Raw genomic sequence first — 25,734 nt, forward strand, 5'->3', positions numbered from 1 at the left:
CACGGAGGTCAGAGGACAGTTTGCAAGAGTCAGTTCTCTGCTTTCATCGTGTGAAACCAGAGAATTCTATTCTGGTAAAAGGTACAATGGCAAGTAAACGTCTTCTGCCTTCTGGGGGGCCCTCTTGTGAAGGTTCTTAACTTGGAGTTCATGTATGCAACACTTCATGATAGAAAGTATCTGACAATTTGTATGATTACTATTCTGTGAAGAAGATCCCTATTTCTTCCTTTTCCTCCTCTTCCTCCTCCTTCCTGGAAGAGCCTGGTAGCTTTAGGGGGCAGGTGGCTCTCTGGGCTTTCTGTGAGTTCTGGGACAGTGTGGGCTATATGGGAAGTTCCAGGCTACCTCTGGTCACATGGTGAGATGACCCTGTCTCAGAAAAGAGAGGTGTGTGTGTGTGTGTGTGTGTGTGTGTGTGTGTGTGTGGACACATGTGCACATGCGTGCACCACACTATGTAATTTGGGCTGAAAGTGAACCTGTTATCTTCCTATGTACTGAGTTGTGGGTATTACAGGTGTGTAACACATATACTAAGTTTCGATGGCTTCCCCAAACCCTTTGGTCCTTTTGAGACAGGGTATGTGTCAGTCACTGTGTTGCTCTGTATGACCATCTGACTCAGATGACACACGGGTATTTTTTCTTTGTTCTTTTCCCTTCAGAGCTGAGGACAGATCCCAGGGTCTTGTGTTTGCTAAGCAAGCGCTCTACCACTGAACTAAAGCCCCAACCCCTGTTTTTGTTTTTGTTTTTTTTTTGTTTTTTGTTTTTTGTTTTTTGAGACAGGGGCTCTATGTAGTCCTGGCTGTCCTGGAGCTCAATGTGTAGACCATGCTGACCTCAAAACTCAGAGATTCTCGTGCTTCTGCCTGTCTAGTGCTAGGACTAAAGGTGTTTGCCATCAAAATGGTTATTTGTCTCAACAAATGGGTTTGTTGAGACAGGGTAACAGTTCATATATAGACTTGACTGTCCTGGAAGTCATTGTGTGAACCAGGCTGGCCTGTAATTAACAGAGATCTGCTTTCTTCTGTTGGGACTAAAGGTGTGCATCACCAGGTAAAGTGTTAACAAGAACAACAACAAAGGATTAGAGGTTTTGGTGCAGAGGGGCTGTAACCACCTGCAGAGATTAAAAGAAAGCGCTACAGTTTTATTGCTGCTGTCTTTTGTTTGTGAGACAGGCGCTTCACAGAGATCCGCCTGTCTCTGCCGCCTGTCTCTGCCGCCTGTCTCTGCCTCTGCTGGGATTAAAGGCATGTGCCTGGCTAGACCGGATCTTTTGTATCAGTCCAAAGGTGTTTTCTTAAAACAATAGAAGTTGCTAATCTTTACAACTGTCCTCAGTAGGAAGTTTAGCATGCCCATTATCCAGATGTGGGAACTAAGAAACGAAGTGATTTTAAGAGATGCAGTTATTAACTACACTAAAAATTCCTGACCACTTATCAGGCCAAGAACTGAGCGAAGCAACGGGAACACAGTTCCAACTAGAGCTCAGCGCTCCGGTTGCTTCCCCTATTTCAGGTCTGCGCCTCCAGCACCAGCCATGCCCGTGCATTTTTAGTGTGTGAAATTGACTTTCCCTCCTAGGGCCCAAAGCTCCCGGGCTGTGGGGCTCCGCCCCGCGCTAGCGAGGCCCCACCTACTCTGCAGTCAGTATTGTCCGACGGTACCCAGCGTCCCTCGGCAGTTTCCGGCAGTAATCGAGAGTTTCTAACGTGCCCCGCCTCCGCCACCCCCCTTCTCTCGGCCTCGGTCCTCTCTACCGCCTCCCGGCTTGCTGTCCCCGTGCTCCCTCCCGTCCTCGGCCCTCCGCCCCTTCCCTCCCCACCTCGCCTGGCCCTGCAGGCGCCTCAGGCGGTACGGGCTGGGCAAGATGGCGGCTTTCGGGATCTTGAGCTATGAACACCGACCCCTGAAGCGGCTGCGGCTGGGGCCTCCCGATGTGTACCCTCAAGATCCCAAACAGAAGGAGGTGCGTTCACAATTCCCGGTTCCCGCGGGGTCCGGGCAGGTGTTTAGTGTGGGAAGAGACACTGACAGTTGAGGGAAGGGGGGGTAAGGTTAGGTGAGAGCAAAAGTCCCAACTGGGGGAAGAGTAGAGTGGACTGGTGCCCTGCCGGAGAGTAGGGTCTGCCAGCAGTTCCGGTTGAGGAGCTCGTGGTTCAGGAGCCATGCCAGGGGTGCCCCCCTCCACACTCACTCGGGCGCTCATACACAAACCTCAGAAAGTTGTTAGGGCCAGCTTGGTGAGGTGCCTGTAAGGGAAGAGTGATGTCGGGGTTGCTCTGGGGAATGTGGAAATCTCATTGACTGTGGGGGTGAGGGTGGGGTCCAAATGAACATAAGGGCTGGGCTTTAAATAACCTCTTCTACTCAGAATCCTCTTCCTCCCTTTCTCCCTTGTTACCTTTTTCTCTGCCCTCTCCTACAACCTCTAATATAAGGCAAATGAGGGTTAGCTAAAATGCTGTTTTTCTGCCTCAGGATGAACTGACGGCTTTGAATGTAAAACAAGGTTTCAATAACCAGCCTGCTGTCTCTGGGGATGAACATGGCAGTGCCAAGAACGTCAACTTCAATCCTGCCAAGGTGAGACAACCCTGCCAGGCTGAAGGAAAAGGCTGGAAGAATCTGAGAAGGAGCAAAAGCTCTGGGTTGGGCAGACTGAAAGGGATAACCTAAATGGCAGAGTGTGTAACCCAGTGCTACCACATTGGCATTTTCACATGAGAAGCAGGACTACCTGCCTGCCTGTTCTTACTACCCTGAGATATACTGTTCTCCCTTTAGATCAGTTCCAACTTCAGCAGCATCATCGCAGAGAAGTTAAGGTGTAATACTCTCTCTGACACTGGTCGAAGGAAGTCCCTAATGAACCAGAAGGACAACTTCTGGCTGGTGACTGCAAGATCTCAGAGTGCTATTAACACCTGGTTCACTGACCTAGCTGGCACCAAACCACTCACACACCTAGCCAAAAAGGTGAGGTACTGTTTTCCCGTTCTTAAGGTCAAGGTAGTGTCTACCTATATTCTGAGATTAAGCTACATGGTGTCAGCTCCCTCGGGTACTTAGAGACCTTGCTGTTTATGATGCCCATCCAGGTCCCCATTTTCAGTAAGAAGGAAGAAGTATTTGGGTACTTGGCCAAATACACAGTGCCTGTGATGCGGGCTGCTTGGCTCATTAAGATGACCTGCGCCTACTATGCAGCAATGTCTGAGACTAAGGTTAAGAAGAAAAACACCGCTGACCCCTTCACTGGTAAGTAACTGTACACCCGGTGTACCACTGATGGCTTCGAGGGACGATGGAGCCCTAGAATAAATCTTCTCCCTAGTCTAGTCCCTGTTTCTGCATGAAGTTTGCATTCACAAGATTGGTAAGAACAAACTAATTTGACTATCTGATGTGTTCAGGTACTGGGTTATAAAGATGACCAGCATATAATTTCTACTCTTTAGATCCTACTGAAGATGCTAAGGCATATGGAGCATAATTAAATATAGAAAATGGTAAATGCCAAAAGAGTAGACAGGTGGTTCTTTGAGACTTCACTGGACATAATGATTACTTGCTTTAAGGAGGTGACATTTATCTATAGGCTGGGAGGATGAATAGAGCTAAGAACTCCGGTGATTGTGGGTGAAGGTAGGGGAGAGAGTATTCTTAGCCTAAGAATAGTACCATATAGTTCCCTTTCCATATTTTCTTTAGAATGGACTCAAATCATCACAAAGTACTTATGGGAGCAGCTACAGAAGATGGCTGAATACTATCGGCCAGGGCCTGCAGGAAGTGGAGTCTGTGGTTCTGCTATAGGACCTTTGCCCCATGATGTAGAGATGGCAATCAGGCAGTGGGACTACAATGAGAAGCTCGCCCTCTTCATGTTTCAGGTAGGAGAAAGGGCATGTTGTACATGGCATTGAGTTGCACCTTATCCTGTCCTGTTGGTATAGAACGGAATTTGCCTTTTACCTTGGCCCTGGTGTGGCTCTCTTCATTCTTCCATTTACTTTATCTGCCTTACCTCTAATAGTTCCCTGCTATCCATAGGATGGAATGCTGGACAGACATGAGTTCCTGACTTGGGTGCTTGAGTGTTTTGAGAAAATACGCCCTGGAGAAGATGAATTGCTTAAATTGCTGCTTCCCCTACTGCTTCGAGTAAGACCTATACCTAAGGAGGGACTGTTTAGAGGGTTTGAGAAAGAATCAGATATCAGAACAGTGTCTTTTGGAGAAAACTAGTGGTCTTTATTGGTCACCTCTTTACAGTACTCAGGGGAGTTCGTTCAGTCTGCCTATCTGTCCCGCCGCCTTGCCTACTTCTGTACCCGGAGATTGGCTCTACAGCTGGATGGTGTGAACAGCCACTCATCTCACGTTATATCGGCTCAGTCAACGAGTTCTCTGCCCACTACCCCAGCACCTCAACCCCCAACTAGCAATACACCCTCGACTCCCTTTAGTGACCTGCTTATGTGCCCTCAGCACCGTCCCTTGGTTTTTGGCCTCAGCTGTATCCTTCAGGTAGGTACTAAAGGGCCCAAGGAAGTATAAAGAATTGACTGCTCATCCTGGAGAATGGGGGTGAGTTCAACTTGGAGGTGGGAGCAGGCACTGAGTACCTGTTCAAGAATTAGTGTTTCTCTGTAATAGGATGCTCCCTTTTAGAGATTTTGGACATTCTCTTCCAGGACTAAGTAGTCGGCCCAAAGCTTTTTAGAAAGTGCATGAGAATCTGGGTATGATAGTGTTATGCCTGTAGTCCCAGAACTTGGAAAGAAGAGGCAGGAGGATTATAAGTTCAAAGTCAGCCTAAGCTACACAGCCAAATGAAACCTTGTCTCAAGATACTATTTTTTAAAAAAGGAGGAAGGTAAGGAAGAGAGGGGTCAGGAATGATACTTGCTCCAAGGACTTAGTTGTAATAAACCTAATTGAGATGTCAAACCTAAAGGAAAGTGGGTCTTAAGTAGGGATGTAGAGAGGTAGCAGTGGTAACTGGGTTTGATTTATTTATTTGTCTGGCAGACCATCCTCCTGTGTTGCCCTAGTGCCCTAGTTTGGCACTACTCATTGACTGATAGCCGAATTAAGACTGGCTCACCACTTGACCACCTGCCTATTGCTCCTTCCAACTTGCCTATGCCAGAGGGTAACAGTGCCTTTACTCAGCAGGTAAGTTTAACTGCTGAACTGTTACTGCACAGCTGGGATGTGTTTTATGTTTCTGTTTTGTTTTTGAGACAGAATCTTGCTGAGTAGCCTTTGCTGGCCTGAAAGTTGCTATGTGGATCAGGCAGGCCTCAACTTAATGGTGATCCTTCTGCCTCTGCCTTCCAAGTGCTATAGGCATGTACTGCCATAAGTGGTAGTAACTTGGCTACTTTTTTTTTTTTTTTTTTTTTTTTAGATTTTTACGTATCTGAGTGTTTCGTTAAAAGTTTTTTTTTGTTTTTTTTTTGCAGGTCCGTGCAAAATTACGAGAGATCGAACAACAGATCAAGGAGCGTGGACAAGCAGTTGAGGTTCGCTGGTCCTTTGATAAGTGCCAGGAAGCTACTGCAGGTGAGTGTCAGAGGACAAAAGATAAGAAAGGATGAGTGATAGGTTCATAGATAATCTGAGGCTCTGAATTCATTGAGCCTCTATTTAAGTCTCCTTTACTGTTTGTCCTCAGGCTTCACCATTGGACGGGTGCTTCATACTTTAGAAGTGCTGGACAGCCATAGTTTTGAGCGCTCTGACTTTAGTAACTCTCTTGACTCCCTTTGTAATCGAATCTTTGGACTGGGGCCTAGTAAGGATGGTCATGAGGTGAGTAAGAAGAGAAACAGAACGAGCACAAACATTGCAGGAGAATCAGTGTCTATAAGGCGAAGGTAGAGTATGCTATCGAAACCAGGAGATTCCTGAAGAGATGTCTACCGGCTTCCTGGGCCCAGGATGTTTTTAGCTGGGGCCTTATCTTGAATAAAGAGAACTTAGATCTTTTGTTCCCAGCCTTCCGTTTCTTATCCTTGTTAAATCCTTTGGTTACAGATCTCCTCTGATGATGATGCTGTGGTGTCGTTATTGTGTGAATGGGCTGTAAGCTGTAAGCGCTCCGGGCGGCACCGTGCTATGGTAGTAGCCAAACTCCTGGAGAAGAGACAAGCAGAAATTGAGGCTGAGGTTAGTGGCCAAGCAAAGGAAATGAACTGCCTGAAAGAAAGAATCTAACTGGGTTTGAACAGCTTGCGGTGATTGAGATAGTAGTGAGATTGGGACTGGACCTGAGGGATTGGAAAGAAACAATAGGGAGCACTTGTTTTGTCACATACCTGTAATTCCAGCACGGGAAAGACAGACAGGTGGATCACAGGTTACAAAAGCAACCAGGACTGCGCAGAGGGACAGTCTCTAATGTTACAAACGGCAGGTGTTATGGCCTGGGGGCATACCTTTAATCCTCGCACCAAGGAGCTTGAGGCAAGCAGACAACTGTGAATTTGAGGCCGCTGGGTTTACCTATGCAGTTCTCGAACAGTTAGGGCTACATAGACTCTGTCTCAAAAAAGTTTTTTAAAAATGATGGCGATGGTGGTGCATGAATTTAATTCTAGCACTCACTTGGGAGACATAGACAGGCTGATCTCAATGAGTGTGTGACTAGTTTGATCTTCACAGTGACTTCAGGCCCCACAGAGCTACACAGTGAGATCTTGCCTCACAAAACCAAATAAACAAATAAAAGTGGTCAACTTACAGGGAATATTAGGACACAAGGCACAAATAAAAACAGAGCTGTTAGATACTGGTTAGAGATAAGATCATGGCTGTGGTTGGGAGGTCGAAAAGGAAATGGAAAGTGAGGAGACAGAAAAATCTCTCCTCAGTTTGTTCTCTCACTTTGCAGCGCTGTGGAGAATCTGAAGCAGCTGATGAGAAGGGTTCCGTCGCCTCTGGTTCCCTTTCTGCTCCTAGTGCACCCATTTTCCAGGATGTCCTCCTGCAGTTTCTGGATACACAGGCTCCCATGCTGAGTATGAAGACCTCTAACTCTACTTACTCTGTCTTGATTCAGCGATGTCATCAGAAAACGTAAAAGACGCTCTGGTGTCTACTTCTGTCTTGGGCTTTGTACAGAATAACTTTTAGCATAATTCTACTCCTTCATAGTGTAATAAAACAATTTTAATAGACTAAACAGATGGAAAGAACCAACACGAGAAGAGCATGTGAGCAAAGCATTTTGGTATATGTACAGCAGCAAAGATGTTCCGGCCATTCTAAGGTGGTAATGGACAGCATTAAGTGTAGCCAACCACCCTTTTCTTAAACAGTTGTCTATGGGTAGTTTTCCTGTATGTATGCCTGCGCACCACGTCCATATCTGGAAGCCAGTGGAGGACTTTAGATCTCCTGAAACTAGAGTTTATAGACAATTGTGAGCCACCCAGGTGCTGGGAATCAAACCCTAGGCCCTCTTAACTGCTGAGCCATTTTTCTCGCCCCAATAACTATCCTTTGTATCTCTAGGCAGTTTCTGGATTTCTGTTGTTCCTCTTCTTGCTTAGGGGATGTCTCTGTGCAGTATTGTAAGAGTGCCAGTTTTGCGTTCGGCTAACTCATCTTTCCTTCTTCGCTCTTTATAGCTGATCCCCGAAGTGAGAGTGAGCGAGTGGAATTCTTTAACTTGGTACTGCTGTTCTGTGAACTGATCCGACATGATGTCTTCTCCCATAATATGTACACCTGCACTCTCATCTCTCGGGGAGACCTTGCATTTGGAACACCTGGTCCTCGGCCCCCCTCTCCTTTTGATGATCCTGCAGATGATCCCGAGCGCAAGGAGGCTGAAGGCAGCAGCAGCAGCAAGCTAGAGGTGTGTGGCCCTTCCCTTGCTCTTAATTATTACTTTTGACACCCATTTTTCACAGCTTCCAGAAGCCTCTGAGAGTCTCTCTTACCCAAGATTTACCCAAGAATGATAGTATTTTCTCAGCACTTCCTGGTTTATAAAGTAGTCTCATGTCAGTTTTTCATTGGGTCTTCACAAAAGGTATTCTTGCCTTCCATTTAAAGCTGATGGAAACTGCGACTTTACTTTCTTACTGGTTAAGTGACTGGACAAGGCTTGAGTCCAGAACTTGGGCTTTCCTTATGACTCCTTGATCCAGTTCTCCATGACCTTTCCTGGACAGTGAGGAACTACTTCATGGGATTAAGAAAGCTCTTGCTTTGTTGAATGCCTTCAGGATCCAGGGCTCTCTGAATCTATGGACATCGACCCTAGTTCCAGTGTGCTTTTTGAGGACATGGAAAAGCCTGATTTCTCAGTAAGCTCCTGAGCGTGGAAGAATCCAGTGCCTTGGCTCTCTCTCCCCTTGTGTCTCCTTTTGGAATTCCTTTATGCCTCCTGCTTCTCCTGAATGCTCTGCCCTTTCGCCTTCTTAGTTGTTCTCCCCTACTATGCCTTGTGAGGGGAAGGGAAGCCCATCCCCTGAGAAGCCAGATGTCGAAAAGGATGTGAAACCCCCACCCAAAGAGAAGATTGAGGGGACACTTGGGATTCTGTATGACCAGCCACGACATGTGCAGTATGCCACACACTTTCCAATCCCACAGGTACTGTTCTCCAACATTGGTGGTGGCCTGTTTGGAGGCCAGATTTCCATCAAAGGAATTGCTGAGGGGCTAGACCCAGTCCTAAGGGGGTGGGTGTGTTTGAGAAGGGGCTTGCACATGGGAGTGTTGAGAGGTGCAAAGCATGCTCTTAAGAAGAGGGCAGGAGACTTGTGATGGAGCCTGATGGTGCTGCTGGGATGCAGGAGGAGTCATGCAGCCATGAGTGCAACCAGCGGTTGGTCGTACTGTTTGGGGTGGGGAAGCAGCGAGATGATGCCCGCCATGCCATCAAGAAGATTACCAAGGATATCCTGAAGGTTCTGAACCGCAAGGGGACAGCAGAAACTGGTGGGTTTCAGACTCCTTAAACAGAAGCCTCCCAAAAGAATGCCCTAGTCAGTTTTCCCATGCCTAGTGTAGGGCACTCCCCAGTCATGTCCCAATGTCCTGTCTCTTGGAATCTCCTGAGAGCTCTAGTCCTTTTGAAACTTCCCCCTCATTCCCCCCCTCTACAGACCAGCTTGCTCCTATTGTGCCTCTGAATCCTGGAGACCTGACATTCTTAGGTACCTCACAGTAAGCCCTTACTGCCTTCCTCCCTCCTCCCCTTTACCTAGCACCTCCCTGTACATGGTCCTCTGAGGTCCACATAGTCTGTGGTCCCTTAAACCTGTGCTTCATTGTCCCATTTACCCCTATCCCAGCCCTTCCCTGACTTCCCTTCCCCTCCTTTCTCTCCCTTCCCTCCTTCCCCTTTCCCTCCTCCCTCCCTACGGTAATCCCTTCTCCACACCCCTACCTGAGCCCTAGACAGCTAGTTTTCTTTTTTGTCCTGACTCCTTGCTTTGAACTATCCTGTCAGGTGGGGAAGATGGGCAGAAGCGACGCCGCAACCGGCCTGAAGCCTTCCCCACTGCTGAAGATATTTTTGCTAAGTTCCAGCACCTTTCTCATTATGACCAACATCAGGTCACGGCTCAGGTGTGGGGATAAACCAGAACCCTTCCCACACTCTGGCCCCTGTCCTGTTTTCCTTTACATCTTACCTCCCTACTAAGCAGGCTAAGCTCGATGTTCTCATTCCCTCCCACCATCATCCTTTCCTGCATCCCTAGGTGCTCTTTCCTCTCATTCCTGTCTCACTCACATTGCCATTATCAGGTCTCCCGGAATGTTCTGGAGCAGATTACGAGTTTTGCTCTTGGCATGTCATACCACTTGCCTCTGGTGCAGCATGTGCAGTTCGTCTTCGACCTCATGGAATATTCACTAAGCATCAGTGGCCTCATCGACTTTGCCATTCAGGTGAGGAAATTGGGAGAGATAGGGTGGAAGAAAGAATTCATGCTATATAGGGTCATGAAGACAAGAGTGGAGGCTCCAGCCAGTTCCCTAGGATGTTTGGATGGCTTGAAGACTAGCAGCACAGGGGGAGTGGAGCATGAGCTAAGACTGCTGGAATAGAGACTTAAGTGCTCCCTGGGGAGGCCCAAGAGACAGATTAGAGCTTTGGGTACAGACCATCTTCCTGCTGTCAAGTTCATAGCATGCTGTCCTGGAGACTGGTTAGCGATAGTGCTAGTACAGTGCAGGCCACTGGTATGTAGTAATCTGACCCTTCTCGGCTGAAGTGGCTCCAGTGGGAAGGGCTCAGGCTTGGCCATGCCAAGTTCCTCACAGAAAACGGAGTTTATGTACAATCAAAAGGGCCTCTTCTCAGGTTTTACTTCTATTTCTCTGATAGCTGCTGAATGAGCTGAGTGTGGTTGAGGCAGAGCTCCTTCTCAAATCGTCTGATCTGGTGGGCAGCTATACTACCAGCCTGTGCTTATGCATCGTGGCTGTCCTTCGACACTATCATGCCTGCCTCATCCTCAATCAAGACCAGATGGCGCAAGTGTTTGAGGGGTAAGTGCAGTTTCTAAACTAAACTAAAATGTGCAGGGTTCTGGTGAATGTCAGTTAGAAATGGCCTAGGAAGGACATGTGGGTGGGTCCACACAGTGTGGTAGCATCTGCTGCTAAGATAGGGGTAGGAATCGCTTTACCAAGACACTTGAATTTGTGTCCAGGGCCTTTGGCCCAGGGCCCTGTAAACCACCTGTTAATCTTCCCTACCTGTTAATCCTCTCTACCTTGCCTCTGTGGCAGGCTCTGTGGCGTGGTGAAACATGGAATGAACCGTTCAGATGGCTCCTCTGCAGAGCGCTGTATCCTTGCTTATCTCTATGATCTGTATACCTCCTGTAGCCATTTAAAGAGCAAATTTGGGGAGCTCTTCAGGTAAGAGAGGTAGAAGGGATAAGAGAGTGGGGCTAGTCCCACGTCCTTCCCATTACTGCACACCTCAGCATCGAGCTGTCTGTGCGGGATCATTATGGACTGTGTCCCTCACCTGTTACTTTATTACTGAAAGTGAACCTTCTTCCTCCTTGCCTTCACAGGCCACTTTCTTAATCACATGTGGCTCCCTTCCTGCCATGTCTGCTGTGGCCCAGCTCCCTTTTTCTTCTCCCAAGGTCCTCCATCCTTCATTCCTTTTCTTTTTCTTTTCTCCCCTTTCCTGCCCATCCCTGTACCCCACCAGGCCTCCTTCAGTATTGCTATTTCCTTCCTCTACCCCTGCAGTGACTTTTGCTCAAAAGTGAAGAACACCATCTACTGTAATGTGGAGCCATCAGAATCCAATATGCGCTGGGCACCGGAGTTCATGATTGACACTCTGGAGAACCCTGCTGCTCACACTTTCACCTACACGGGGCTAGGCAAGAGTCTTAGTGAGAACCCTGCCAACCGCTACAGCTTTGTCTGCAATGCTCTTATGCACGTCTGTGTGGGCCACCATGATCCTGATAGGTATGGGTCATCCTGAGTTGATGAATGGGCCTCGTGCCTCTACCTGATATCGGGAGGGCTGGCTTACCTAAGAGATACTATACCTTTCATTGTTACTGGGGCAGAAACCAAAAGCTAGGTGTCTGAGGTTTTGTGGGACGACTTTTCCTGAGGGCTTTTGTACTTTTCCCTAGGGTAAATGACATCGCTATCCTTTGTGCAGAGCTCACCGGCTATTGCAAGTCACTGAGTGCAGAGTGGTTAGGAGTACTTAAGGCCTTGTGCTGCTCCTCTAACAATGGCACTTGTGGTTTCAACGATCTCCTGTGCAACGTAGATGTAAGCCTTCAAGTGGAATCTTGCTGGAAGATCTCTACTTATTATTTGCTAGAGATCTGGCATACTGGCTTTGTCTCCTCCAGCACACTGACTCAGTGTCTGTCTGCTTTCCTCAGGTCAGTGACTTGTCTTTCCACGATTCCCTGGCTACTTTTGTTGCTATCCTCATCGCCCGTCAGTGTTTGCTCCTAGAAGACCTGATTCGCTGTGCAGCCATCCCTTCGCTCCTCAATGCTGGTAAAGCACCAATCTGTAACTCCTAGAATGTCAGGACTGCACCATGTGTGCTCATCCATGCTCCGTAACCATCCTGTGATTGTGGAACATCCTACTGCAGTTCCCAGACCAATGCGTTGTTGCATTCCAGGCCAGAAGGATGCAAAGGCCTATTTTGAGTTTGCAGCCCAGACACCCTCTCCACACACACACAGTTGAACTCAATACCTCCCTCCTGCTTGAGCATGAGCTTCGGCCCAGCCTATGGACCTTATAAGTTTTTGACCTTTCAGCTGTTTAACATTTTCGCGTTCCACTTTTCCTTCAGGATTGTATTGTTTCTTCTTCCTCCACCTCATTTGTATTTCAGCGTATTCTTCCTCCCAACATGCACATGCGCAGTTCGGTTTGGTTCTTTTTCAGATCTGCTGTCTTTATTTATTGGTTTGTGTTTATTAGCTTGTAGTGAGCAGGATTCTGAGCCAGGGGCCAGGCTTACTTGCCGAATTCTCCTCCACCTGTTCAAGACGCCACAACTCAATCCTTGCCAGTCCGATGGAAGTGAGTGACTTTAATTGGAACAGGCAGTTATAGAAACTGGCTCTCCCAATCCACTGCTTTTACTCCTGCTTCCCCTCACTTGGGCTCCCTTGCAGACAAACCTACCGTTGGAATCCGGTCCTCCTGTGACCGCCACCTGCTGGCTGCCTCCCAGAACCGCATCGTGGATGGAGCTGTGTTTGCTGTTCTCAAGGCTGTGTTTGTACTCGGTATGCAAGGGGGTAGGAAGAGAGTGTATATAGGGTGGAGTGCCAGCTGAACTACAGGGACAGTCTTTTTCCCTCCTAAAGGTGGTCTCTCTGACCTTTGGAGAAGGGGGGGTGGGGTGGGGAGAAGTATATTTCTGTATATTTCTGTTTCATAGGGCAGCGTTTGGGAGAATTTCTGCCTCTGTGGGCCAGGGCAGGTCTCCATACACTGTTCTGATCTCACTGTGCCCTCCCTATCTCCCACCCATGAACCGCAGGGGATGCGGAGCTTAAAGGTTCAGGCTTCACTGTGCCGGGAGGAACAGAAGAACTTCCAGAAGAGGAGGGAGGAGGTGGTAGTAGCGGTCGGAGGCAGGGTGGCCGCAACATCTCTGTGGAGACAGCAAGTCTGGATGTCTATGCCAAGTACGTGCTGCGAAGCATCTGCCAACAGGTCAGTCTCACCTTCCCCCCACACCACCTAAAAATGCTTCTATGTAATCTAGCCCCGTTTCTAGCCATGACCACACTACCTCCCTGCTATACATTGGGTCCTTTACCTGCCCCTGGCACAACTTCCCAGGGTTGCCTGCCGTCCTCTAATTATCAGCCTCCTTAGGAATGGGTAGGAGAACGTTGCCTTAAGTCACTGTGTGAGGATAGCAATGATCTACAAGACCCAGTGTTGAGTAGTGCCCAGGCCCAGCGCCTCATGCAGCTCATCTGCTACCCACATCGACTGCTGGACAGCGAAGATGGAGAAAACCCCCAGCGGCAGCGCATTAAGCGGATTCTCAAGGTAGGCTAAAGGAGCTGGAGTGCTGGGGGTGGGGCAGCAAGATAGACTCTCCCTGGGAATAGTGGGAACCGTTCACTAAGTAGGAAGATGAACAAGCATGTAGGAGAATGGGAGCAAGAAAAACAGCTCCTGCATGGGCTTAGGAGCAGATTTGGTGGTCTGGTCTAGACTCAAGAGCTAGGCTGTTAGATGAGCGCACAACTGTCTGGGGTGAGCATAGCTCATCTATAGGAAGAATTGCCTCTGAGCGGCCTGGATTCTGCTTTGCATATATGACACTTTGGTTATGACTCGGTAAGTGAATAGTAATAGCTATTACAGTGGAAACTACTCGTGCACAGGTACAATAAGCACAGCACCATGTATTCAGTCTTTTTCATCTGATCTTTATGACTTTGTGAAATGAATGTGAATATCCTTGTTTGACCAGTGAGGAAACCGAGGCTTGAGAGGTTAATTAGCTTGTCCAAGGTCCCATGAGGAGCTAGTAAGTTTTGAATGAGTATGTGGACTCAGGTGTGCCTGTGCCCTTTCACTTTGTCATGTTGCTTGCCTCAGGCATTTGACTGACTGAGGTGGGAAGATAAGGCCAGGGAGGAAGTAGTAAAGGAATTTACCGGAGGAGGTAAAACCAAAGGGGGATGGTCTAACAGTGGCTTTCCAGTCTCTATGGGACTTCAGAACGGCTCTGTGGGGGGCTTCGAGCAGCTGATGTAAAATAACATAGTCAGGGTTCAACCTTAACATTAAGGATTTAAAGGTTAGGCACCGAGCAGAACTTTGTGAGGCTCTGGGACAAGGATCTAGAGGGATATGACATCATTTTTTAACCATAGTAAAATACACTTGCTCTTAGGGATTTGAGATTATTTAAATGTAGCCTTTCCTAATGAGAGGGGCATGGACATCCCTTTCCAACTTCTAGGAATCTGTTGTGGGAAGTAAGAGTTAGCCATAAAATAGGTAGTAAGGTTGATAAGTGATCTGTTTGCTTTTTACCACCAGAACTTAGACCAATGGACCATGCGCCAGTCCTCTTTGGAGCTACAGCTGATGATCAAGCAGACCCCCAACACCGTAAGTAATGTCCCTAGGCCCTCCCTTTCTCAGGCCCACTTCCAGTTCCCTGGGCCAGGGATATCAGCCATCATAGAAGAACTGAGGCCCCACCCTCAAGCTCCTGACTGAAGGAGATAAGAGGGGGTGTGAGAATGACAGACACATAGAGCTGATGATCAGGAAGTGGGCCAAGAGTCTGGAGCCTTCGGCTGGGCACAAGTATGGCTATGGTAGTAATAGAGCCTGTTTCTTGTGGCAAAGGAAAAGACGGTAGGGAACTGTAGAAATAGGAGGTACCAGAGGGTACAGATTCTGACAGTTATGTCCCTCCTGCTGACCTCCACGATGTCCTCCTTCAGTCTCATCTCCCATCCCTCCTTGCCATGCTTCTCCTTACTGCTAGCTGCCTATTTAGCCCTTCTGTGCCTTTTATCCTCCCCAGGAGATGAACTCTCTCTTGGAGAACATTGCCAAGGCCACAATTGAGGTTTTCCAACAGTCCGCAGAGACGGGATCATCCTCTGGCAGTACAGCAAGCAATATGCCCAGCAGCAGCAAGGCCAAACCTGTGCTCAGGTTGGGCAGAAAGAAATTAGAATTTGGCCCTCATAGTTTTTCTCCTGATAGCATGAATGATGTTTTTGAAATGGTGATACTGGACATGCCTGGGGAAAAGAAATGACAGATTGTTTAACCATGCTTAACCAGCTCCCCTGAAACCCTATGTCCCCTGTCTTCTAGCTCTCTGGAGCGCTCTGGTGTATGGTTGGTGGCTCCTCTCATTGCCAAACTGCCCACTTCAGTTCAGGGCCATGTATTAAAAGCTGCTGGGGAGGAATTGGAAAAGGGTCAGCACCTGGGTTCTTCTTCCCGGAAAGAACGAGATCGACAAAAACAGAAGAGGTAAAGGGGCTCTGGTCAGTAAGGACTAAAGAGTAAAAAGGAGAGGAGGTGGCAGGCTCAGGAAAGAATAAACTTTAGGGCTCCAGGTAGAGAATAGGCCCCATGAGAAAGTGGCACTCGGGGTGTGGTAGTGCACACCTTTGATCCTGCACTTGGGAGGCAGAGGTAGGAGGTTCTCTGTGTCTGAGGCAAGCCTGGTCTACATAGCAAGTTCTAAGCCAACCAGAACTATATAGAGAGACTGTCTCTCAAAAGACAAACAAACAAACAAAAAAGGAAGGAAAGAAAGAACGTGGCGAATCAAGATCTGGGTGGCTAAGCAGGAGGTTACATCTTAGGTTAGAATCTAGAGTTCAGCAAGATGGTTCCATGGGGAAAATGCCTGCTGCCAGCGTTGAGTTCGATTCCCAGGTTACACATGGTAGGAGAAGAGAACCAGTTCCTACTCGTTTGCCTCTGACCTCTTCATGTGCACATGGCATGCACATAAAATAAGACTCATAGAAAACAGAAATAAAAATTTTTTTTCCACATGGAGGGGATTTAAATGGGAGAACGAGACAAGGGGGAGGGCCGAGAGAAAGAAGAGAAAGAGAGAACTAAAAAACGTTTTAAGAGTAGAATATGGGACAAGGAAGTTAGAAGGTGGTTGACCTACAGTCTTCTTGTCTCTGCCCTTCCCCTCATGAATCTAGTATGTCCCTGTTGAGCCAGCAGCCTTTCTTATCACTGGTGCTAACATGTCTGAAAGGACAGGATGAACAACGTGAGGGACTCCTTGCCTCCCTCCACAGCCAGGTGCACCAGGTATGGGTATCTGGGCCTTGGAGATGACATCAGGATGGGAAAGGGTGCACCTAAGAGGCCACTACATGCTTGAACCCTTCATTGTTTCCTGATAAAAACATTTTCCGACTTGGAATAGAAAGGAGTTTCCTGAGCTGCATGTTAAACTTGTTTCTATCCTAGATTGTGATTAATTGGCGAGAAAACCAGTACTTAGATGATTGCAAACCAAAGCAGCTAATGCATGAGGCACTCAAACTGCGGCTCAACCTGGTGAGGGGGACTCTTAGGGGAAGGAGGAAAGGGCGGGGTTGGAAAGACAGTTAAGAAGCTCCACATTGGGGCTGGGGAGGTGGCTCAATGGTTAAGAGCACTGACTGCTCTTCCTAGAGGTCCTGAGTTCAAATCCCAGCAACTACACAGTGGCTTACAACCATCTGTAATGGGATCTGATACCCTCTTCTGGTGTGTCTGAACACAGTTACAGTGTACTCACATACATACAGACATAGAGACATACATGCATACATATATAAAGTAAATATTTTAAAAAAAGCTCCAGGTTGGGGAAGACAGGTTTGAGAATGGGGGCCCTAGATTTGAGGTCTTCCAATTTTAACCTCATTTTCCTGAAATATAGGACCTTAAAATGGCCGAAGGAACCAAATTCCTGTGGCCAGGATTCAGTAGATTGAATACTTCTTATGCTTGCAGGAACCCTGCCTCAGTATTTGACATTTTGGCTGGGCCCTAGAATAGCAGAAACCCATTGTGCAATGTTAAATGGAATTGCAGGATTTGTTTAGTACAAGTCCCATATCTTTATAAGTAAGGAAACAGATCCTGACATACTAAATTCAGCCACTGGCCTAACACTGAATAGGAAATGATAAGTACAAATGATGGGACAGGGCCTTGGTGGGTCTCCACTCCCAGCCAACCAGGTTCCAACCTAAGCTTTTCTCAAAAAACTGACCATCACCTTGAGCCATCTGACTGATTTGTGGTCCCGGCAGGTCGGGGGCATGTTTGACACTGTGCAGCGTAGTACCCAACAGACTACAGAGTGGGCCCAGCTCCTCCTGGAGATTATCATCAGTGGCACTGTGGATATGCAGTCTAACAAGTGAGCATCCCCAACCCCGTAGGTCACGCCCTGAAGGAATCCCTATCCTGTGCCAGCTGCAGGAAACACTGGCTCCGTGGCCCTGGGTTCCCACACACAATCTCAGGCCCCTTGGGATGACATCATCCCTTCCTGCCTGTGATCTCTTAGGCCCCCTTTTCCTTAATCTCTTGCTCCTTTGGTTTTTTCTCTGGCTTCCTGCCTGCCACAGTGAACTCTTCACTACTGTGTTGGACATGCTGAGCGTGCTTATCAATGGAACGTTGGCTGCAGACATGTCCAGTATCTCACAAGGCAGCATGGAGGAAAACAAACGTGCATATATGAACCTGGTGAAGAAGCTTCAGGTGAGCAGAGGGGTCAAAAACAAGGTTTAGGGGTACTGGAAATTCAGCTTCTTCTGCCTTGACTGTATTTACTGTGCAGCCTGGGAGTGGGGAGTGAGATGGGCCCTCTTCCTTCTCCTTTCTGTTCTTTTTGATCTACGTAATGGGGATTTACTGAATACCATTTCTTTTTTTTGTCATTTTTTTTGTTTGTTTGGTGTGAGACAGCATCTCATTTGGTAACCCAAGTTTTCCTGTAACTTATTCCATAATCCATGCTGCACTTAAACCCACAGCAATCTTCCTGCCTCAGCTTCTTATGTGCTGAGATTACTTTTGGTATTTTTGGAGGGGGTCAGGGGGTTCTTTATATATCCAAGGCTAGCCCTCAAAATACTCTTACCTCAGCCACCCAAGTGCTAGAATTATAGATGTACACCACCATGGCCAGCTCCGAGTGTCTTTTTTTTTAAAAGATTTATTTGTTTATTTTATGTATTGAGTACAGTGCAGCTGTCTTCAGACACACCAGAAGAGGGCATCAGATCCCATTACAGATGGTTGTGAGCCACCATGTGATTGCTGGGAATTGAACTCAGGACCTCTGGAAGAGCTGCCAGTGCTCTTAACCACTGAGCCCTTCTGATTGTCTTCTTTATACTTACAATGTTCTGTCCCTCTCTTTCTGTACTTTTGAATTCATGACCCATCTTTTTGTGTCTGCAGAAGGACTTGGGGGAGCGCCAATCAGACAGTCTGGAAAAGGTTCACCAACTGTTGCCACTACCCAAGCAGAACCGAGATGTCATAACCTGTGAGCCACAGGGCTCCCTTATTGACACCAAGGGCAACAAGATTGCTGGCTTCGATTCCATCTTCAAGAAGGAGGCATGTCCTGTTTGTTTCCCATGCTCTCTCCCCCCTTGCACCCCATATTAATCTTTCAGAGCTCCAGCTAATATACCAAATCTAGGAGCCCATTAGGCTCTCCCTAAGAAAACCTACAAACCATCATCCATGGGGCTTTGAGCACATCACTTGGCTTTCCTTACTTTATCTCCCCTTCTTTTGGAGTCTCTATTTTCTGTCAGACTCTACTGTTCTGCCTGTCTCAGTCCCCTCTGACTTTTCTCCATGCCCTGCCCCCCTCTCTGCCCCACTGTTTTCTCATTTCCCAGCATTCTGTTGGCTCCTTGTCTCTTTTCTCCATGTCTCTCTACTTGCCCAGCTCAGCTTCCTATTATTTTTTATGTTGGTTTCAGTATTTGGATTTAAAGCATTATGTGCTTGGGTATGTGTAGACCATGTCCATGTGCAGGTGCCCACAGAGACCGGGAGTTGGAGTTCCATGTGGTTGTGAACCACCTGATGTGGGTTCTGGGAAACAGACCTGAGTCCTATGCAAGAGTAGCAAGGGCTCTTAGCCACAGGCCTTCTATCAAGCACTTGGTTGAGTGTTTCCTTGATTAACCATTTATTCTTCATAGCGGAGAGAGAAGGGGGGATACAGAGGTTCAAATGCAAAGCAAAGCTCCTCAGTGTACACATTCTCGTAATTCCTTTCTTATCATGTTTCTCTCCTCTGGCTGCTCTCCGTCTCTCTGTCCCTATCCCTGTCTTTCTCTTCCTGTTTCTCTCTGACTGCCTCTCTTTGCCCTCTTTAATTTTTCCTTCTCTCTCCTCTCCTCTTCTCTCCTTCCCGTTTTCTCTCCTCTCCCTTCTTTCCCTCCCCTCTCTCTGGCTTCTTTCTTTCCCTCATCTTCTGTCAGCTTCTCTCCTCCCCTCCATCTCTGTTTCCTTATCTGCCTCTTTAGTACCCTCTTTCTCTCCTGGTGTCCCCTTTCCCCTTTGCCCCCTTCTCCTTCAGTTCAGCTCTGCCCCAGGCAGAGTGTGTGTCCTTCATGTATCTCTGTGTTAGTGTCTCTCTCTTCTTCTCCTTCAGTTCAACTGTGCCCAGGCAGAGTCTGTCCTTCATGTATCTCTGTGTTAGTGTCTCTCTCCTCTTCTCCTCACATCCCCGATTACTTACCACTCTTTCATACTTTGAAAACTTATCAACAGATAGTTTGCCCTTTCTAGACATCCTCCTATTTTCCAAGTCTCGGTGGCTCATTGTTTCTCCTTTGCTGGAGCAGGGTCTACAAGTTTCCACCAAACAAAAGATCTCTCCTTGGGAGCTTTTTGAGGGCCTGAAGCCATCAACAGCACCACTATCATGGGCCTGGTTTGGCACAGTCCGAGTGGACCGCCGAGTGGCACGAGGGGAGGAGCAGCAACGACTGTTGCTCTACCATACCCACCTGAGGCCTCGACCCAGAGCCTATTACCTGGAGCCACTACCTCTGCCCCCAGAAGATGAGGAGCCACCAGCCCCTGCCCTACTAGAGCCTGAGAAAAAGGCTCCTGAGCCCCCCAAGACTGACAAACCAGGGACTGCTCCTCCCAGCACAGAGGAGCGCAAGAAGAAATCTACCAAGGGCAAGAAACGCAGTCAGCCAGCCACCAAGAGCGAGGCCAGTCCCCATCCCACCCAAGCCCTTTTCCTGACTTCATGTGTAGTTGGAAGCTAAAGTTCCTGCTTTATGGGAGGTGTGCAGTACATAGGGAAGAGGTGCCATTAGAATCATGATCCAGTGAATTGGATCAGTACCGCTCCTCCTTACACCCTCCTCCCTCACCTCCCCACCCAGAACTGCTGTAAGTCACTTACCTTTGTCCTCTGCACCCATACAGGACTATGGCATGGGGCCAGGTCGGAGTGGTCCCTATGGTGTGACAGTGCCTCCAGACCTTCTACACCATGCAAATCCAGGTTCTATATCCCACCTTAGCTACAGGCAGAGCTCCATGGGCCTGTACACCCAAAACCAGCCACTGCCTGCTGGTAAGTACTAGTCACTAGGATTGGTGGAGTTGAACATTCCTCCCTTCCCAGGGGAAATGTCGATGGCTGGAACTGTTAAAAAAAAAAAAATGAGGCTGAAGGGATAAGGATCTCCGAGAGGTCAATTTGTTCTCCTTTCCAGGTGGCCCTCGTGTGGACCCATATCGCCCTGTGCGATTACCAATGCAGAAGCTGCCAACTCGACCAACTTACCCCGGTGTGCTGCCTACAACTATGACTACTGTCATGGGCCTAGAACCCTCTTCTTATAAGACCTCTGTGTACCGGCAGCAGCAACCCACAGTGCCCCAGGGACAGCGCCTTCGCCAACAGCTCCAGGCAAAGATAGTGAGAGGGGCAGTAGGGAGGACTGCCAGGGAGAGGGGTTTTGGTGGGTCAGAGGACTGAGGAGATACTTGGAACCTTCACAGGAGCATGCAGGGTCAGAGGTATAAAAGAGACATGGCAGAAAGCATTTCCTGAACTTGAGTTCTCCTTTTTCCCTTTAGCAGAGTCAGGGAATGTTGGGACAGTCATCTGTCCATCAGATGACTCCTAGTTCTTCCTATGGTTTGCAGAGTTCCCAGGTAAGTGCCTGAGACTAGTAACCTCAGGGAGAGGGAAGCGAGTTGCTGTACTTCCTCATTCCCCAGATCTCTCCTCCTTCCCTCCAGGGCTATACGTCCTATGTCTCTCATGTGGGATTGCAGCAACACACAGGCCCTGCAGGTACCATGGTGCCCCCCAGCTACTCCAGCCAGCCTTATCAGAGCACCCACCCTTCTACCAATCCTACTCTTGTAGATCCTACCCGTCACCTGCAACAGCGGCCCAGTGGCTATGTGCATCAGCAGGCCCCAACCTATGGGCATGGACTGACTTCCACTCAAAGGTACCCAAAGTAGTAGTGAACTGGCAAGGGATACTGAGGTATAAGCAGGTATAAGCAAGCATCTGATTTGGGAAACCCTGTACTTGAAGGTGATAAATGGGCCTGAACTTTGGGAGGCATTAAGAACACTAATCTGGTCATGTAAGTATTGCCACAAATGACCTGAGTTGGAAGAAATCCTTGAGGAACTGACAGAAGAAACAAATATCTAACTTTGATAAGAACCTGGGGTTTATAGATACAGTATATGATACAGACTGCTAAATCCAGAATTAAACAGTTAACACCAGGACTGAGGATAAGGTTTACTTGATAGCATGCTTACTTAGCATGCATGATGTCTCGAGTCTGATCCTTAGCCCTACACAAAGCCTGCTATGTCATGCACAACTGCAGTGGTAGCACGCAAGAGGTACAGGGAGGAGGTCTTCCTTGGCTACATAATGGTTTGAGGCCAGTCTGAGCTACATGAGACCCTTTCTCAAGGGGAGAAAAAGCAGTTGTACTCTAGGATGGACTAACAAATGAATTTCATGGTTAATTTTAGTCAAATCTTAGTTAAGACCTGGGCAACTGTCATGAGGCTCTGCAACATAGGATTTAGAATACTCTAGAGTGGGCTGATTAATTGTCTGCTATGGAACCAGCATTATGCTGGGACTAGAGCAAGGAAAGATAATGGAAAAAAAGTGCATAGTTCCTCACCACAAAGATTTTTTTTTTTACCCTCATTGAGAAGTACAGGTCTTACACAGAAGATACCATGAGAGGAATGTTATGAGAGAGAATGGTATGAGCAAAGCCATAATCAGGTATTCAGTTTGGTGCCAAGAAGTATAATGGGACTTGGAAAAAGGTGGGCTACTACCAGTATAGATCAGAGTCACTGGAGAAGGACTCATGGATTCAAGCTGGCCTTTGAGATAACTATGATTGGGTATTGTAGAGATGTGGAAAAGGAAGGGCATTCCAGGTAAAGGATGCAGCATGAGCCAAAACATGGGACTGGATTGAATGTCTGGAGACAGAGAGGAGCACATCTTAAATGTAGTGTGGAGTGGAGGGGGCGGGGCCTAGCTTACAGAGGGCAAGTTGACTATGACATTGAATACTGAGGTACAGCATTGAGACACAACCAGACAGGACTGCTTTGCTCAGGAAAGTGATAGGAAGGGCTTGATGTGTTAAGGGATTAGTGTAGAGTGAATGAGTGTAGGGGAAGGTGTGAGAAGACGAAGTGAGGGAGCACAGCTGCAGATTTTCAGGGATGTGCAGATTCGGGTAGGAAGGGCATATGGAGTAGCAGAACAACTGGGTGTGTTTGTGGGGAGCAACAGCAAGCATAAAAACCGTTGGTAGGTGTTTATAGAATGCTTATCGTGTGCAGACAGTTTTTCATAAGAGAAAAATAAGCTAAAACAGAATCTAAAAATTCCTAAGCATTAAGGTTATGAGACAGTAAAATGGAGTATTGTCTTTGTGTTTTATTCTCTGACCTAGAAATCGGTCAGACTCCAGAAGGGCTCCTCTCATTAGTGCCAAGAGGAATGAATACAATGACTTGTTAGTTTCTTTCAGGTCAGGGACCCAGGGTTTGCACCACCCCCTTTCTCTGCCCTGTGCTTTGACCTTTGGACCCTTGTCTTTGGAGGTTTTCACACCAGACACTGCAGCAGACACCAATGATGGGTACCATGACTCCGTTGAGTGCCCAGGGTGTCCAGGCAGGCGTCCGTTCAACTTCCATCCTGCCTGAGCAGCAACAACAGCAACAACAGCAGCAGCAGCAACAGCAGCAGCAACAACAGCAACAGCAGCAACAGCAGCAACAGCAACAACAGCAACAACAGCAGTACCACATCCGACAGCAACAACAGCAACAGCAGATCCTAAGGGTAAGGCCATGGGATTGTATCTGACACTTGGGAACCCAAGAAGGAAAAGACATATTCTTCCCATACTATCCCCAAGCTGAAATATGAGGTCGTGTAGTAAGCACTGAGCACAATGGCTGATGTGTGTTAGTACTTTTTATTTTCTTTGGTTTCTTCAGACAGGGTTTCATACTATAACTGAGGCCAGTCTTAAACTCATGGCAATCCTCCTGCTTCAGCTTTCTGAATGCTGAAGTTATAGGCCTTCACTACCATAATAGGTTCAATAATGGTGATTAAGTGGCTTCCTCCCCACTCCTTTTCATTTCCCAAGGATCATAGTGAGGGGGAAAATGGGACAGTCTCTGCCAGACATACTATTTGGTTTCCTTCAGATGTGGAACTGGAGGGAACCTCAGTGCTTCTTGGCTCCAACTCCCTTCCCCCTTTCTGCTCCCATCTTTTCAACACAAAGTCACAGCTCCATTGCTCTTCTTAAAATGATCTCTTTATGTGCTTATAGCAACAGCAGCAACAGCAGCAGCAGCAGCAACAACAGCAGCAACAGCAGCAGCAACAACAGCAGCAACAACCACAACAGCAGCAGCCACACCAGCAGCAGCAGCAGGCAGCACCTCCCCAACCTCAACCCCAGTCCCAGCCCCAGGTAGCTGGTGAACTATAGCCACAGGTTCAGGGCAAGCCGCACAGGATGGGCACATAGTCAATCCGCGCTAGGAACAGAGTGTATTGGGGTAGCATTGGGAGGTCAAGGGTAGTACTAATAGGTTAAGATGGATGGGTAAAGAAGGAGCTGGGAAGTTGGAATTCTATCTTCTACTTTCCATTTCTACCCAGTTCCAGCGCCAGGGGCTTCAGCAGACCCAGCAGCAGCAACAGACAGCAGCTTTGGTCCGGCAACTTCAACAACAGCTCTCTAGTAAGCCTGCCTCCTTCCCAAGAAGAATCTGGGGAAGAAGAGGGAATGGGGTAGGCAGAGGTGGCTGAGGTGCTGGCTTCAGGCCCACATTGTGGAGGTCCCTTTCCCTCTTCCCCTTTCCTTCCCAGCTTACCAGCTTTCCTCATGAATATGAGCCCTGATTGGTCTTCTACCCTGACAGTCTCTCATTTTTCACAGATACCCAGCCACAGCCCAGTACCAACATATTTGGACGCTACTGAGTCACCTGGAGGAACTGCTTATACACTGGATGTGGCCCAGCCTTTCTGCTTAATTCCCAGTCCCCTTCTTGGGCGAGCTCCAGTAGTGGTTGGGGTCCTTCCCTCAGGCTCCATTTTTAATGAATTTTTAGTATTTTTGTTAATGTGAAACATTGAACTGTTGGGTTTTGTATATTATTTATATAGAGCTCCAGAGCTGCTGCACTCAATACACAGAGCTTCTTTGCAAAAGAAGTGTGTGAATCTGCACATGGAAGGGTCTCCTGTGAGTGCCAGGGCAGGGCTGAACAACTCAGACTCTTCATGCCTTCCTTCCACATCATCTCCCTTACTCACCCTCTGGCCTCTGCATTTCTAAGTTATAGCTGCACTGCTGCCCTTTGGTCCCTGTTCACAAGCGACCCGCCATGAGCTCCAAGCCCTCAGTCCTTTAAAGGCAGGTTGCCTCCTCAGCTAAACAGTGTAGCCTCTTTACAACTCTCTTCCACTGGGGTATACCACTAGGAGAGGGGGCTCATTAGGCTGGAGAGAAATCTGTGGAAGCCTGTCATCCTTCCACAACACTCCAGATACTGGCTTCAGACAAGCTGAGAGTAGGGTGGAGATGCCAGTCAGTGCTTCTCAGTATGCCATCTCATGGGTACCCATCATACACCAAGCTAACCAGAGAACGTCTCTGAAGCTGACATTTCTAAAAAGTTTCATCCATGGGTATGTGATGTCATGTGACATGACAGAAGTCCAGAGTGTCTCTAGCAGGAAGAGAGAGCAGCAAGAAGCCACAGTTGTCTCTCCCTGACCTGCTGCTGGAACTCCATGTTTTCAAACAACCCACCTTGGCAGTTTCCCAGAGTGACTGTTGCTCACTCGAGATTCAAAGTTTCCTTCAGAGTCACTTTTGAAACAAGGGATGGGTCCATCTTACCTTTGTGGTCTGTCTGCCTTAGGCCCACAATCCAAGGCTGTGCTGGGGACCCCAACTACTCTATGACAGTGATTTCTGCCCAGCTAGGGCTGGAAGAAATCTATACTAGCCTGGTGGTTGGGTGATAATGGAGGCTACCCCCCAATCTATAGTTGTACCCTATCACTAGGAGGGGTCATGTATGCTGTTAAAAGCCTGGGTGCCAATC

The 25,734-nt window shown here is 47.9% G+C and overlaps 1 protein-coding gene across 8 annotated transcripts; it reads left to right on the forward strand.

The window, feature by feature from the left end:
• Positions 1-1,855: 1,855 nt before the first annotated feature.
• Positions 1,856-24,832, forward strand: Med12 (mediator complex subunit 12). Of its 8 annotated transcripts, none has more exons than XM_087600682.1 (46): positions 1,856-1,984; positions 2,497-2,601; positions 2,803-2,994; positions 3,117-3,276; positions 3,730-3,911; positions 4,072-4,182; positions 4,294-4,548; positions 5,053-5,199; positions 5,490-5,589; positions 5,702-5,838; positions 6,064-6,195; positions 6,920-7,046; positions 7,659-7,888; positions 8,262-8,342; positions 8,461-8,631; positions 8,835-8,979; positions 9,147-9,197; positions 9,494-9,612; positions 9,793-9,936; positions 10,376-10,539; positions 10,783-10,914; positions 11,260-11,487; positions 11,661-11,805; positions 11,922-12,042; positions 12,481-12,582; positions 12,678-12,791; positions 13,049-13,224; positions 13,390-13,569; positions 14,575-14,646; positions 15,071-15,204; positions 15,370-15,531; positions 16,227-16,338; positions 16,501-16,590; positions 17,334-17,443; positions 17,655-17,790; positions 18,496-18,657; positions 19,905-20,282; positions 20,503-20,653; positions 20,796-21,001; positions 21,163-21,240; positions 21,328-21,382; positions 21,458-21,545; positions 23,197-23,440; positions 23,943-24,086; positions 24,278-24,359; positions 24,558-24,832. In XM_087600682.1, the coding sequence occupies exons 1-46, from the start codon at positions 1,886-1,888 to the stop codon at positions 24,599-24,601; spliced, it is 6,498 nt and encodes a 2,165-aa protein (XP_087456808.1). In that variant the 5' UTR covers positions 1,856-1,885; the 3' UTR covers positions 24,602-24,832. The 8 variants fall into 8 exon arrangements, with proteins under 8 accessions (XP_087456808.1, XP_087456810.1, XP_087456811.1 ...); XM_087600684.1 differs by having other exon boundaries at positions 21,166-21,240; XM_087600685.1 differs by having other exon boundaries at positions 20,796-20,992.
• The last annotated feature ends 902 nt before the right edge of the window (positions 24,833-25,734 follow it).

This window comes from Rattus norvegicus, chromosome X (assembly GCF_021556685.1).
Source record: "Rattus norvegicus strain SHRSP/BbbUtx chromosome X, alternate assembly SHRSP_T2T, whole genome shotgun sequence".
Lineage (NCBI taxonomy): Eukaryota > Metazoa > Chordata > Mammalia > Rodentia > Muridae > Rattus > Rattus norvegicus.

Bases quoted from the DNA above. Each gene is read 5' to 3' on its own strand.
- Med12 (NM_001414735.1), top strand. From the start codon at position 1,886: ATGGCGGCTTTCGGGATCTTGAGCTATGAACACCGACCCCTGAAGCGG. The intron at 8,343-8,460 runs GTAAGCTCCTGA...TCGCCTTCTTAG, and splicing joins TGGAAAAGCCTGATTTCTCA to TTGTTCTCCCCTACTATGCC. The intron at 10,915-11,259 runs GTAAGAGAGGTA...CTACCCCTGCAG, and splicing joins AAATTTGGGGAGCTCTTCAG to TGACTTTTGCTCAAAAGTGA.